The sequence below is a fragment of the Hyla sarda genome, chromosome 1 (genome assembly GCF_029499605.1).
Source record: "Hyla sarda isolate aHylSar1 chromosome 1, aHylSar1.hap1, whole genome shotgun sequence".
NCBI classification, from domain to species: Eukaryota; Metazoa; Chordata; class Amphibia; order Anura; family Hylidae; genus Hyla; species Hyla sarda.
In genome coordinates this window covers 569,506,128-569,518,510 of record NC_079189.1, presented here as the reverse complement: position 1 = coordinate 569,518,510, position 12,383 = coordinate 569,506,128, and the positions used below count along the sequence as shown (strand labels likewise).

The window sequence follows — 12,383 nt, the reverse complement described above, 5'->3', positions numbered from 1 at the left end:
ACTTACCAACCAGTGTCAAGGGAGGACAGAGGACGTCTGGTGGTGGTCTTCAGGCTTGGCACATGAGCAACAGATGAGACCTGCAGCAAGCAGACAGGTGGCAGGCCGTTGGCGCATTCCCCTTTGCTATGCATGCTTCATCACGTTACGTTGCGGCATGACATTGGCTCTTCTCCCAGGCAGTCACTGAGGGGTCCCAGTGGCAGGCTCCCCACAATCAGATATCTCCTTTGGATAGGGGATAAACAAAAATCCCTTACCTCAGATACTGAGATTAAATTCTGCCCTTGGGTTTATACGTCCCAGGTGCATTATCTTCACTTATCCACATTAAATGTCAGTTGCCAGAGTTCTGATCATTTTTCTAATTTACCTAAATAATTTGCCATTTGGCAGATCCCACGAGAAATATCCACTCTAACACATCCTCATCCCTGTTACAGTTAACATTTCTGACCTCAATCTCTTCATTACATCTCAGCCCCACCTGAGGATTGGATATGAGGTTGGGATATGAGGTTGAGATATACGTTTGAAATATGAGGTCAGGATATTAGGTTGGCATATAAGGTTGGGATATTAAGAGAGGTTTAGGTAGAAAGATTGGGCAATGCTGGGTGCTCTGCGATCAGACATTTTATCCCCTATCCTTTTGATATGGGATAAGATGTCTACGGGTGGAGTACCCCTTTAAAAAGTGTAAAAAAAAATAGTCATTTCTGTATTGGTTTGTGTTCACACACAGCTATGGGATTGCTGTGTGTGAACAGTTTTATGTTCTCTGGTCAGGGAATAGTTAATGTCTCTGGCTTTTTCAATCTCAGCCTCTGTTGTCCAATTGCCTTTAGGGTGTGTCTATTTAAGTTCAGCACTGACTAGCTTTAGTGCTGTTATTGACTTCATTTACTGATGGGCTTCCTGATGTCTAGCTGCTAACATGCTGGCCATGCTGCTAATGGTTTGATGAAACACTCTTTGTTTGAGCTTTTAATCTACCTTCTCTGTTTTAGCGTGCACTTTGTATTTTCTGGCTTTAGCCATGTTAGGTGGCATGCTCTTAGTGGATCTTAAACTGTGTTTGTTTAGTCAGGTTAAGGATTTGTTTATCCTTTCTGCTATGTGTCTGTTCACACTGTTTTCTCTTGTATCTGTTTATGTGAAGTTCTGTGTATTATATTTCTGTTTTCCTACTGGGCCAGCATCCTGACCACACGGTGGAGTGTGCCGCTGACCAGTAGTCTATTTGGATTTATCATTAACGGCTACTTCTATAGTGGTACTCCTGTGTGTTCAGTGTGAACAGTGTTCTATAAATATATCCTGTGTATCTAGGCATCCCTGTTACCGCTCCCTGGGACTCCTTGTCTACTGGAGGTGTTCTGAAGGGATTGCGATTATTCCTGTCTTGTGTTCAATGTGAACAGTGTTCTATAAATATATCCTGTGTATCTAGGCATCCCTATTACCTGTCCATGGGGACTTCGTGTCTACTGGAGGTTTGCATAGGGAATGCGAATATTCCTGATTAGCTATAGATCGCTGGTCCATGGGGACTTTGTGTCTACTGGATGTTCTGTAGGATTATGCTATATTCCTGTCTGTTCCTAAAGTCTGTTGACTTATCCATTTTCCTGTTTGGTGTTTTGAACTATATTTTTTATTAGTTCTTGATTTCAGATCTCTGGAGTTCTGTACATGACTACTGATCTATAGTGTCCTCTTTTCACAACCACGGATCTAGAGTGTTCTCTGTTCACGACCACTGAGTCCTTTGTTCATGTCTGCTGATCTATAGTGTCCTCTGTTCATGATCGCTGATCCATAGTGTCTCCTGTGCTGCTCACTGATCCGTGTCCCATGAACTTAATCTGTTACAGACTTCTATGTTCCTGTTATGTTTCTGGTTTAAGACCGACTATTTAGCAGCATGTGTTTTTATTAGGCCACTGCACTTTAGTTAGTGCCCAGTTGTCGATCCACCGTTTAGGGTGGATGGGCAAGTAGGCAGGGAGAGTGGTTTTAGGGTCAGTTTAGGGCTCACTCTCCCTGTCCCCTGGTCGGTCCCTGAAATTAATTAATATATATATATATATATATATATATATATATATATATATATATATATATATTTAAAAGCAAATGTAAATAACCAAATTTGGTATTACTGAAGATATGTCATGTTCATTAAAATACAATTTTATTGATCCTGTACAGTGAATGGTGTAAATGAAGAAAACAAAAAAAATACATAAAAATGAAAATAAAAACAGATTTGTTGATTTAAAAAAAAAAGGCCCATCTAAACTAATGGGACAAAAAAAAATAAAAAAAACTACAGATCACATCACAAAAAATTAACCCTCATACAGCCCCATAGAAAGAAATTAAAAAAGTTATAAGGGTTAGAATAGAGTGACTTTAAGAATGTACTTTTTCTTAAAGTAGTACAATAATATAAAAACTACGGTATGTAAACATGGGCAAATTGCAGATTTTGTTTCTTTTTCCCAATTTCCACATACAAATAATATGTTTCGACTTACATTTTATGGTAAAAGGAAAGGTGCTATTACAAAGTACAATTGGTGCCGCAAAAATTCCCTCATATGGGTCTGTGGATGAATTTTTTTTTTTAAAGTTATAGCTATTATAAGATGAGGAGGGAAAAATACAAAAAGGAAAATTAGCTGTGCCCTGAAGAGGTTAAAGATCACCTTTAGTGTTTTTTTTTACTCTCCCTCTTATTTGAATGATACAACAAATGTGTCGTCTTGCATGGTCCTGCATGGGGACTATGTGGAAAATTGAATTGCTCACACTTACTTCTATTAAAGCCATGAAATGCATTTTACCTTTACTTTGTCATTCTTCCTCATATACTTCAAATGTTGTCCACATACCGAATGTGAACGTAGCCTTACCTGGAGATGGGGCTTGGTAGGGCTACGTTCACGAGTCAGGGGTTTGGATTATGGAGGATGTCAATCTAAGATCATTTGATCAATTTAAATGGGAGTCAAGACGTCATGTGATGCCACACCACACCCCCTCAATACAAGTCTATGGGGGGGGGCGTGGCAGCCACCACTCCCCCTCCCACAGACTTGCATTGAGGGGGCGTGGTGGGACATCACGACCCCCGCAGCCCACACCCAGCATTCAGAACAAAATGTTCCAAACTCTGGGGCAGTGGAGTACCCCTTTAAAACCTGGGTAGGTTGGTAGACAGAGATGTGGGAGGAAATGTAGGGAGGTTCAGAATTTGGGAGAGGTGACAGAGGTTCAGAATTTGGGAGAGGTGACAATGAGGAGTGTGAATTGTATTCTATACTATATTGAGCAACAAAGGGAGAGTTTGGAAAAGACAAGTTCGTAAATAGCTACAGGTATCAAGTTGAAAGGCAACCGGAGCCACAATAGGAGTTTGTAATGTTGTATTCCGTGTTTTTCTGTGTTGGTATGTATTCACATCTGCTTTTCATGCCTCACCAGATTTTGCCAGGATAGTGTTAATGTTTCCAGCCAATAGGCTTCCGGGTTTTTTTTTAGACCTTAGCTCTGCCAGAATTCCTTGCTGCTAATTGCATTATGTTTGACATAGCACCTTAGTCTGTGAACATGTATAGCCATGGCTTCTTATCCTGTATTCGTGTATCTAGATTTTAGCCTTGTTATGTTTGTACTTTGTTAGGGGTTTTAGTGTTATGCTTTGTATATATTTAGTGTCCCTTGTTTAGACCAGTATTTAGATATTATTCTGTTATCTGTTCTGTTTAGTATTCCTGTTTAGTATCTTGACCCGTGTTCTTCCATGTTATAGAGTTTGGCTTTTGACATTTTTCTTATATCTGTCTAGTGTGAATTGTGTTATAGTATCCTGACTTGTATGGTGTCTGTCATCAGTTAACCCTTTTATCCCCTGCATATCCTTGTCCTGCTTAGTCTGTAATATATTTGGCCTAGTTCATATTTTCATATCTGCTTTTTAATCTTGTCTCTTGTTCCTGAACGGATTGTCAGTATGCTATATCTTGCCTTTATATTTCTGTTTGTTGGTTACTGTGTTAACCCTCGTGTTCCTGACGTGTATCCGATTTTGTACAGTTCCATTTGTTATTTTGACTCGGATGCCCCAGCACATTAGCTCACTGTATGGACCATCTTTGTGGTTGTAGATCCGTCACATAGGGTGGATATGCAATAGGAAGGGATAGCGGCTTTAGGGAAAATTAGGGCACACTTCTTCCCTACCCTAAGTGATCATGAGTTTTGGTCTTTTCCACACAGGAGGATTCCAAACTTGTTTTTGAGGTGCATTTGACAAGATCATTAAAGTTATACCCAAAAACACACCAGGACAAAGGAAATATAATGAAGAATATTTGATACTTTATTGAACATACGTAGATAAAAACTGTTAAAATGAGACAGCAACAAAGCAGAAAAGAAAATACACTGACTGCTACATGGACCTGGTATATAAATAGGGAAGGGATGTGCATACATATTGATTAAAGTGACTGGTGCTATCTATGTGGCTACTAAAGTGCAGCATGCATTAGATGTAAACAGTATAGACACTTCAATAAGGAGGCAATGGCCAAAAAACCATATATATTGCACATATCCCAGATGACATAAGAATGATACAGAAAAAACAGATTGGGTAAGTGTTCCACCTGTAAACCGGGCAAGTGAGAGGACCCAAGGTGAGAGGCACCGGTATCCAGAGATTCACCAGAGTTCAGCTAAAGAAGCATAAGACAGGAATTTTGCCCAGACAAGAGGTGGAACAGTCACCCTGTCACTTCAAATCAGAGCATTAAAGTGATTGGTATAGGGAGTAAAGGACAGATTGAAGGTCACCCCAAGACTGTGGGTTAATTTCCCAGAAATGATGGTGGTACATAGGCATACATAGAATTCATGGAACCCCATACCAAAATCAGAATGGGGCACCCTCCTGATTTTGCTATGGGGCTAACCTGTCAAGGCACCAATTCCTCCACACTCCACCCTCCATAAGATTCCTACAAACCCACCCACCCTGCTATTCCTGACTGGCAAAGATTTTCAGAGCTGGCAGAGTACAGAGTGCCAGGCCAGCTATGCTATCTGTGCTCACTGCTCTCTGGCTCCCAATGCCTGGCAAAGGATTGGTGGAGCACTTCTGCAGCAAGCTACCATCTGGTCCTAGTGAGTTATGCTGGAACAGGGTGTGGTCGTGAACAGCAATGTGTGGGGGCCCATAAAAGCAGACTATGCAACCACATCCCGATCCCACAGGCCCCTTAGCAGTTGCATGGTGTGCCTATATGGATGCCATGCCACTGGTGGTACTGCACACTGAGATGGTAGAAACACAATAAGGATTGAGTTTTAAACAAACAGAGGATATAATGTTAGAGAGAGAGAGAGTCACTGGTAGCTGAGTGTCGTGTAGAGAATGTACTAAAAGCCAAACCTACTGGTAACTTGTCCAGTAACAGCTGTACAGAGAAAAATGAGAAGATGAACCAGGACTGATCCCTGAGGTACCCCAAACCAATGGGAGAGTGTAGTAGGTATGCTTTGGGACCTGTGCAGAGAAAGTGAGGTGTGACCATCACCTGTTGTCAATGGCAGATCCTGTGTTATCTACTTATAGGTGTTACCTGTCATTGTAATCCTGTCTGTGATGATAATACTGCTGAGATGTGATCTGTACAGGACAGAAATTGTCAGTCTATGGTGAGGCTGTAAGGCTCAGTGGTGTGAATACTACTATCATTTTTTTGTAACATATAGGTAGTGACCTAAAAAATTATTTTCTGAAGACACACTAGAGGGAAGAACACTGAGAAGAAGTTGATGATCTACAGCAGTGTTTCCCAACCAGTGTGTCTCTAGCTATTGCAAAACTACAACTCCCAACAGGTCGACAACATCTGGAGGCACACTGGTTGGGAAACACTGCTTTAGACCTTCTAGGTCCTCCAGTGTGAGAAACACTCTCTGCTCTAAGTATCAGATAAGGGTCCTGGATTCCCATCTATCTTAACAATATATTTTTTTTGTGATTTTGGCTATTCTTGAGGTACCTGCTATGACTTTATACGCATTAAGGGAATGTGAATAAGGTCATTATTATACAGTCTATATTTACAAAAAAGATAAAAAAGCTTTAATAGATGTCATCTGTCAATCATTCATCATCTGCGGCCTAACACATTTGGTTACTGGGATGAATTTGTACTGAATTAGTATTCTCAAAAATTGTTTAACTTGGTGCAATTCAAGGAAGGTTAAATGGGAATTGTTGTACATCTTGGCAAGACATTAACCTTTCTAATATACTTTAGAAGAAAACGTTATCTGCTTTTTATAGAAATCACGGTTTATAAAAAAAATTACCACATGGGGTCCCTGTACCATCCAGGACATAATCCTGTCTGGCTGCAGCAACATCTTTGTCCCAGCGGAAGCACAGGCTGGGACAAAGTCCAGGAAGTGAGGGCGGGACTAGCACTCCTCTGTGCTCACTCCTGTCCTGTCTATCAGACTCCTGTCTGAAAACAAAGAAGAGGGGGTTACAGATCAACCTGCAGTGCTTGATAGAAGATACCTAGCGCAGCACAGCAGACTCAGGGAGTGAGTGAATGCAAGGTCACGCCTCTTCCTGAGCAGTGGAGGGATTTGTGAGCAAAATACAGAAGCTAGACACATAAAAAAGACATGTAAAGCATCTGCATGACCTAGTGAGTAACATACACTGCTCAAAAAAATAAAGGGAACACTTAACCCCTTAACGACGAAGGATGTAAATTTAAACCCTGGGGCGGCGGTACTTAGCGCACCAGGACGTATATTTACGTCCTGTACATGATCGCAAGCATTGGAGCGATGCTCGGATCATGTACGGATGGTCCCGGCTGCTGATCGCAGCCAGGGACCCGCCGGTAATGGCCGCTTGTGCGGATGTCTGCCATTAACCCCTCAGATGCCGTGCTGCGGCGATCCGATTATCCAGAATGGTGCACGGAGGACCCCTCACCTGCCTCCACTGCCTTCCACGGGTCTTCTGCTCTGGTCTGAGATTGAGCAGACCAGAGCAGAAGATCACCGATAACACTGATCAGTGCTATGCCCTAGGCATAGCACTGAACAGTATTAGCAATCAAAGGATTGCTATGAATAGTCCCCTATGGGGACATGAAAAGTGTAAAAATAAAAGTAAAAAAATTTAGAAAAATCCCCTCCCCCAATAAAAATAAAAAATGTCCTTTTTTCCCATTTCACCCCCATAAAGTGTAAAAAAAATTGGGTATCACTGCTTGCGTAAATGTCCGAACTATTAAAATATAATGTTATTGAGCCTGTACGGTGAACGGCGTGAATGTAAAAAAAATTGAAAAAAAATTGAAAAATTGCTGCTTTTTGGTCACATTTTATAAAAAAAAAAATGTATAAAAATATTAATAAAAGTTTTATGTACACTAATGTGGTATCAATAAAAAGTACAGATCATGGCGCAAAAAAATTAGCCCTCATACATAGCTTATAAGGAAAAATGAAAAATTTATAGGTCGTCAAAGGATTTTAAACATACTAATTTGGTTAAAAAGTTTACGATTTTTTTTAAGCGCAACAGTAATAGAAAACTATGTAATCATGGGTAAAATTTTCATTGTATTGACCCACAAAATAAAGAACACATGTAATTTTTACCGTACATTTTAAGGCGTGAAAACGAAACCTTCCAGAATTTGCTAAATTGCAGTTTTCTTTTTAATTTCCCCACACAAATAGTATTTATTTGGTTGCGCCATACATTTTATGGTATTAATAAGTGATGCCATTACAAAGGACAACTGGTCGCACAAAAAACAAGCCCTCATACTGGTCTGTGGATGAAAATATTAAAGAGTTACTATTTTTAGAATACAAGGAGGTAAAAAAACGAAAATGCAAAAATAAAATTGGCCTGGTCCTTAAGGTCAAAATGGGTTTGGTCCTTAAGGGGTTAAACAACACAATGTAACTCCAAGTCAATGACACTTCTGTGAAATCACACTGTCCACTCAGGAAGCAACACTGATTGACAATCAATTTCACATGCTGTTGTGCAAAAGGAACAGACAACAGGTGGAAATTATAGGCAATTAGCAAGACACCCCAAATAAAGGAGTGGTTCTGCAGGTGGTGACCACAGACCACTTCTCAGTTCTTATGCTTCCTGGCTGATGTTTTGGTCATTTTTGAATGCTGGTGGTGCTTTCACTCTAGTGGTTGCATGAGACGGAGTCTACAACCCACACAAGTGGCTCAGGTAGTGCAGATCATCCAGGATGGCACATCAATGCGAGTTGTGGCAAGAAGGTTTGCTGTGTTTGTCAGCTTAGTGTTCAGAGCATAGAGACACTACCAGGAGACAGGCCAGTACATCAGGAGACATGGAGGAGGCCGTAGAAGGGCAACGTGTGTCCACTCAAACGGTCAGGAACAGACTTCATGAGGGTGGTATGAGGGCCCGACGTCCAGAGGTGGGGGTTGTGCTTACAGCCCTACACTGTGCAGGACGTTTGGCATTTGCCAGAGAACACCAAGATTGGCAAATTCGCCACTGACGCCCTGTGCTCTTCACAGATGAAAGCAGGTTCACACTGAGCACATGTGACAGACGTGAAAAAGTCTAGAGACGCCGCTGAGAATGTTCTGCTGCCTGCTACATCTTCCGGCATAACCGGTATGGCGGTGGGTCCGTAATGGTGTGGGGTGGCATTTCCTTGGGGGGCCGCACAGCCCTCCATGTGCTTGCCAGAGGTAGCCTGACTGCCATTAGGTACCAAGATGAGATCCTCAGATCCCTTGTGAAACCATATGCTGGTGCGGTTGGCCCTGGGTTCCTCCTAATACAAGACAATGCTAGACCTCATGTGGCTGCAGTGTGTCAGCAGTTCCTACAAGAGGAAGGCATTGATGCTATGGACTGGCCCGCCCGTTCCCCAGACCTGAATCCGATTGAGCACATCTGGGACATCATTACTTGCTCCATCCACCAATGCCACGTTGCACCCCAGACTGTCCAGGAGTTGTAGGGAGGTCATACGGGCACGTGGAGGCCGCACACACTACTGAGCCTCATTGTGACTTGTTTTAAGGACATTACATAAAGTTGGATCAGCCTGTAGTGTGGTTTTCCCCTTTGATTTTGAGTGTGACTCCATATCCAGATCTCCATGGGTTGATAAATTTGATTTCCATTGATAATTTTTGTGTGATTTTGTTGTCAGAACATTTAACTATGTAAAGACGAAAGTATTTCATATGGTTAGTTCATTCATTCTTTTTTAAACAGTGTATATAAGCATTATTTTTTTCAGTGATATGACACGTAAGCTTTAATAGGGTATTCCAGGATTTTTGTTTATTTGACTATGCTACAGGGTCTGTAAAGTTAGTGTAGTTCATAACATAGTGTCTGTGTGTGACAGTGGTCTCACAATTCTTCTGTGATTTTTGCCCCAATATAAATTTTTAGCAGCATACAAAATGACTCAGGTCTGGGGTTTTCCCAGGTTGCAGTGCTGCTGAGACCTGACATCACTAGTCAGATGTGCAAAGGGTGGATCGACCACTGGGTCGGAGAAAGATTAATCTGCAACTAATTGTATGTTTGCAACAGCTGGAGGTACCCTGTTTAGAAAACACTGGTCTTTTAAATGGAAGGCAGCTCATTTGTGTTTCAATGGTTGGGTGACTAATATGTGGGAGGAAAGAAAGTGACCTCACACTTACAAACAAGAAGTTTGAGAGAACAGAATTCCGACAGGAAATACCCAGTTCACAAACAGCTAGCCCCAGTGTTATGGTAATCTCACAACATAGCAATTTAGTCCCATGACAAGCACAGATCCTTCCTAAGCATGTCCATTACTGTCTGGCAGGTATGTACTAAAATCACCTTATAGTGGACAACCCCTCTAAGGATGGACATATCTGTACTGATGTGCATATGTCTGCTTTAACTGAATTCCCCACTTATTGTTGTACGACTATATCTTACAGAATGCACAGAAACCCAGGAACTGCATCTAACAACGGTTGGGGACACCCAAACCCCCCTCCCCCCCCCCCCCAGGCTTCAATATGTCCCCCTTTTCACCTTCTATCTTTTCGCTGCTTTCTGGTGAACAAGCCTACTTGTTGTGATGTTTATGCCAACCACGAGGTGGCACCAAATTTGTCATGCCCCAGCACAATTTTTTTTTTTTTTTTTGCCATTTCATAAAAATTTTATTTTATCAGCAAAAACAAATATCCTCCATGGCTCCTGATATAAACAGAAGCCATGATGCCATATGAACTTATTCCTATTATACTACATCTTTTGTTTTCTTCGTAGTGTATGAAGTGGTCACCATAACAGGAGATGTGCGAGGGGCAGGAACGGACGCCAATGTCTTTGTTACACTGTTTGGAGAGTACGGGATTACCCCGAAGATTCATCTCACCAGCAAGTATGTACTAGTAAGAACTCAGAGTAAGGTGTCAAGCCTGAGAATTAGTTAAATGAGTAGTCTAGTGCAGACTATTCCGACTCCTTTGTGCCCGGGCTGAAAAAAAAATTAAAACAAGCATTAACTCACCTTCCTGCATTCCCCCGGAGCCCCTGCAGCTGATCGGCCCTTCAGTCCCATCTTCTGCCTTCTTCCTGTTCACGGATTGCCACACAGCGCTCAGCCTATCACCTGCCGAGGTGGGACATCGCTGCGGCCGGTGATAGGCTGTGCACCGTGTGACGATCCGTGCACAGGAAGAAGGCAGGAGATGGGACCGGAGGACCGATCAGCTGTAGGGGCACTCCGGGAGAACGCAGGAAGTGCAGTGAAAGTTTGTTTTCATTTATTTTTCAAACCGGGCACAAAGTAGTTGGAATAGTCTGCACTAGACTACTCCTTTAACCATGGTTGGATATCAGTGAATACTTTAGGGGAAATGTTGTCAGAAAAGGACATTGTTCAATTTACGTATAATGTAGCTTTCACATGTGGCCGATTCACTTCACTGAGCGCTCTGAACAAATTGGTCTCGTGAGTGACAGCCCGCTTAGCCATTCAACGGCTGAGGTGGGGTATTACTGCAGACGGTAATTGACTACGCAGCCCACCATTCCCAAGACCAGTTCGCATCAAAAGATGGGGGCCGGAGCATTAACAGAGATAAGTTGGGCCCCATTCTGAAGATTGCAGGGGGTCCCAGCAGCCAGACACCCCAAAATCAGCAACATATCCCCTATCCCCAAGGGATTTGTTTTTACAAACTTGAGTTCCCCATATAGGGTTTTCTGAGGATAAAATCTACTTTCAATTGTCTGATAAATGAACATTTATTAGTAAAGTACATTTCTGTAGTCTTTCATGCTTTTCCTTAGCTTCTAATGTAAACTGTCTGCTCTGTTGTCTTTATTGCCCCCACTTCCTGTCTGGTGAAACAGACTCCCTGTTCCTGCTGTCCACTCTAGCTAGGAATTCACCTAGCTCTATGTCCCCCTTACTACATATTTTTTATTTTAGCCCCGCCTACCACATCCACAGAGACCTCCCACACAGGAGGAGTGAGATAGAGTTGGCTGTATTCCTGGCTAGATTGTACAGCATAAACAGGAAGTCCATTATGTCATGTTCACTAGACAGGAAGTGGGGCAATGAAGACAACAGAGCAGACAGAAGGAGAAGTAAAGCATAAAAGACCACAGAAACGTTATATAAAAATGTTATTTACCCATAAATGTTCATATATTAGCCAGTTGAAATAGGTTTCATCATTGGAAAACTCTGAAGCAAAATCACAGGTCTAAGACACAAAAGCTGGCTATACACATTAGACTAATATCAGCTTCACCTGCCAATTTCGGTGTGATCAGCTGATTTTCTAATGTGCATGGGCGCCCCCTGACTTCCCACTGTCGGCAAATGTTAGTGTAGAGTAGATTAAGGTAGTCATGTCATGGGTGTCTGGCAGCTAGTTACCCCCTCTGTCCATACAGTACAAATGCACATTCAGTCCCTTCTACTTGACCAACCAGCCTTGATTGATAGATCTATCCCTGTTTGGTAGACAGAGAACTATTTATCACGTCTGGTGGGGACCACTCCAATGACTCGTGGTTCAGGCAGCATGAAAGTGACTGTAGGTTCCCTTTACATTGATTACTTACTAACTGAGTACACGGCATTGCCCGGTCTTCCTACCTAAACCTTATAGGAGAGGAAAAGCAACAATATAAATGGGAGACTGGGAAAGCTGGGAGAATACTGTAAGCTCTGTGTACTGCCTGCCACCTAGCTTTCCCAGTCTCCTGAAGAGAATATTTGTCTGGTAAAGTAGCCATATTGATGCTC

The 12,383-nt window shown here is 42.1% G+C and overlaps 1 protein-coding gene across 4 annotated transcripts in view; it reads left to right on the top strand.

The window, feature by feature from the left end:
• The window catches only part of LOXHD1 (lipoxygenase homology PLAT domains 1), a 239,834-nt gene that overhangs the window by 88,704 nt on the left and 138,747 nt on the right, over positions 1–12,383 (top strand). For all 4 annotated transcript variants that reach the window (XM_056543231.1, XM_056543249.1, XM_056543258.1 and 1 more), the window contains one exon: positions 10,385–10,499. In XM_056543231.1, the coding sequence (XP_056399206.1) occupies positions 10,385–10,499 (115 nt within the window). The remainder of the gene's footprint in view (positions 1–10,384; positions 10,500–12,383) is intronic.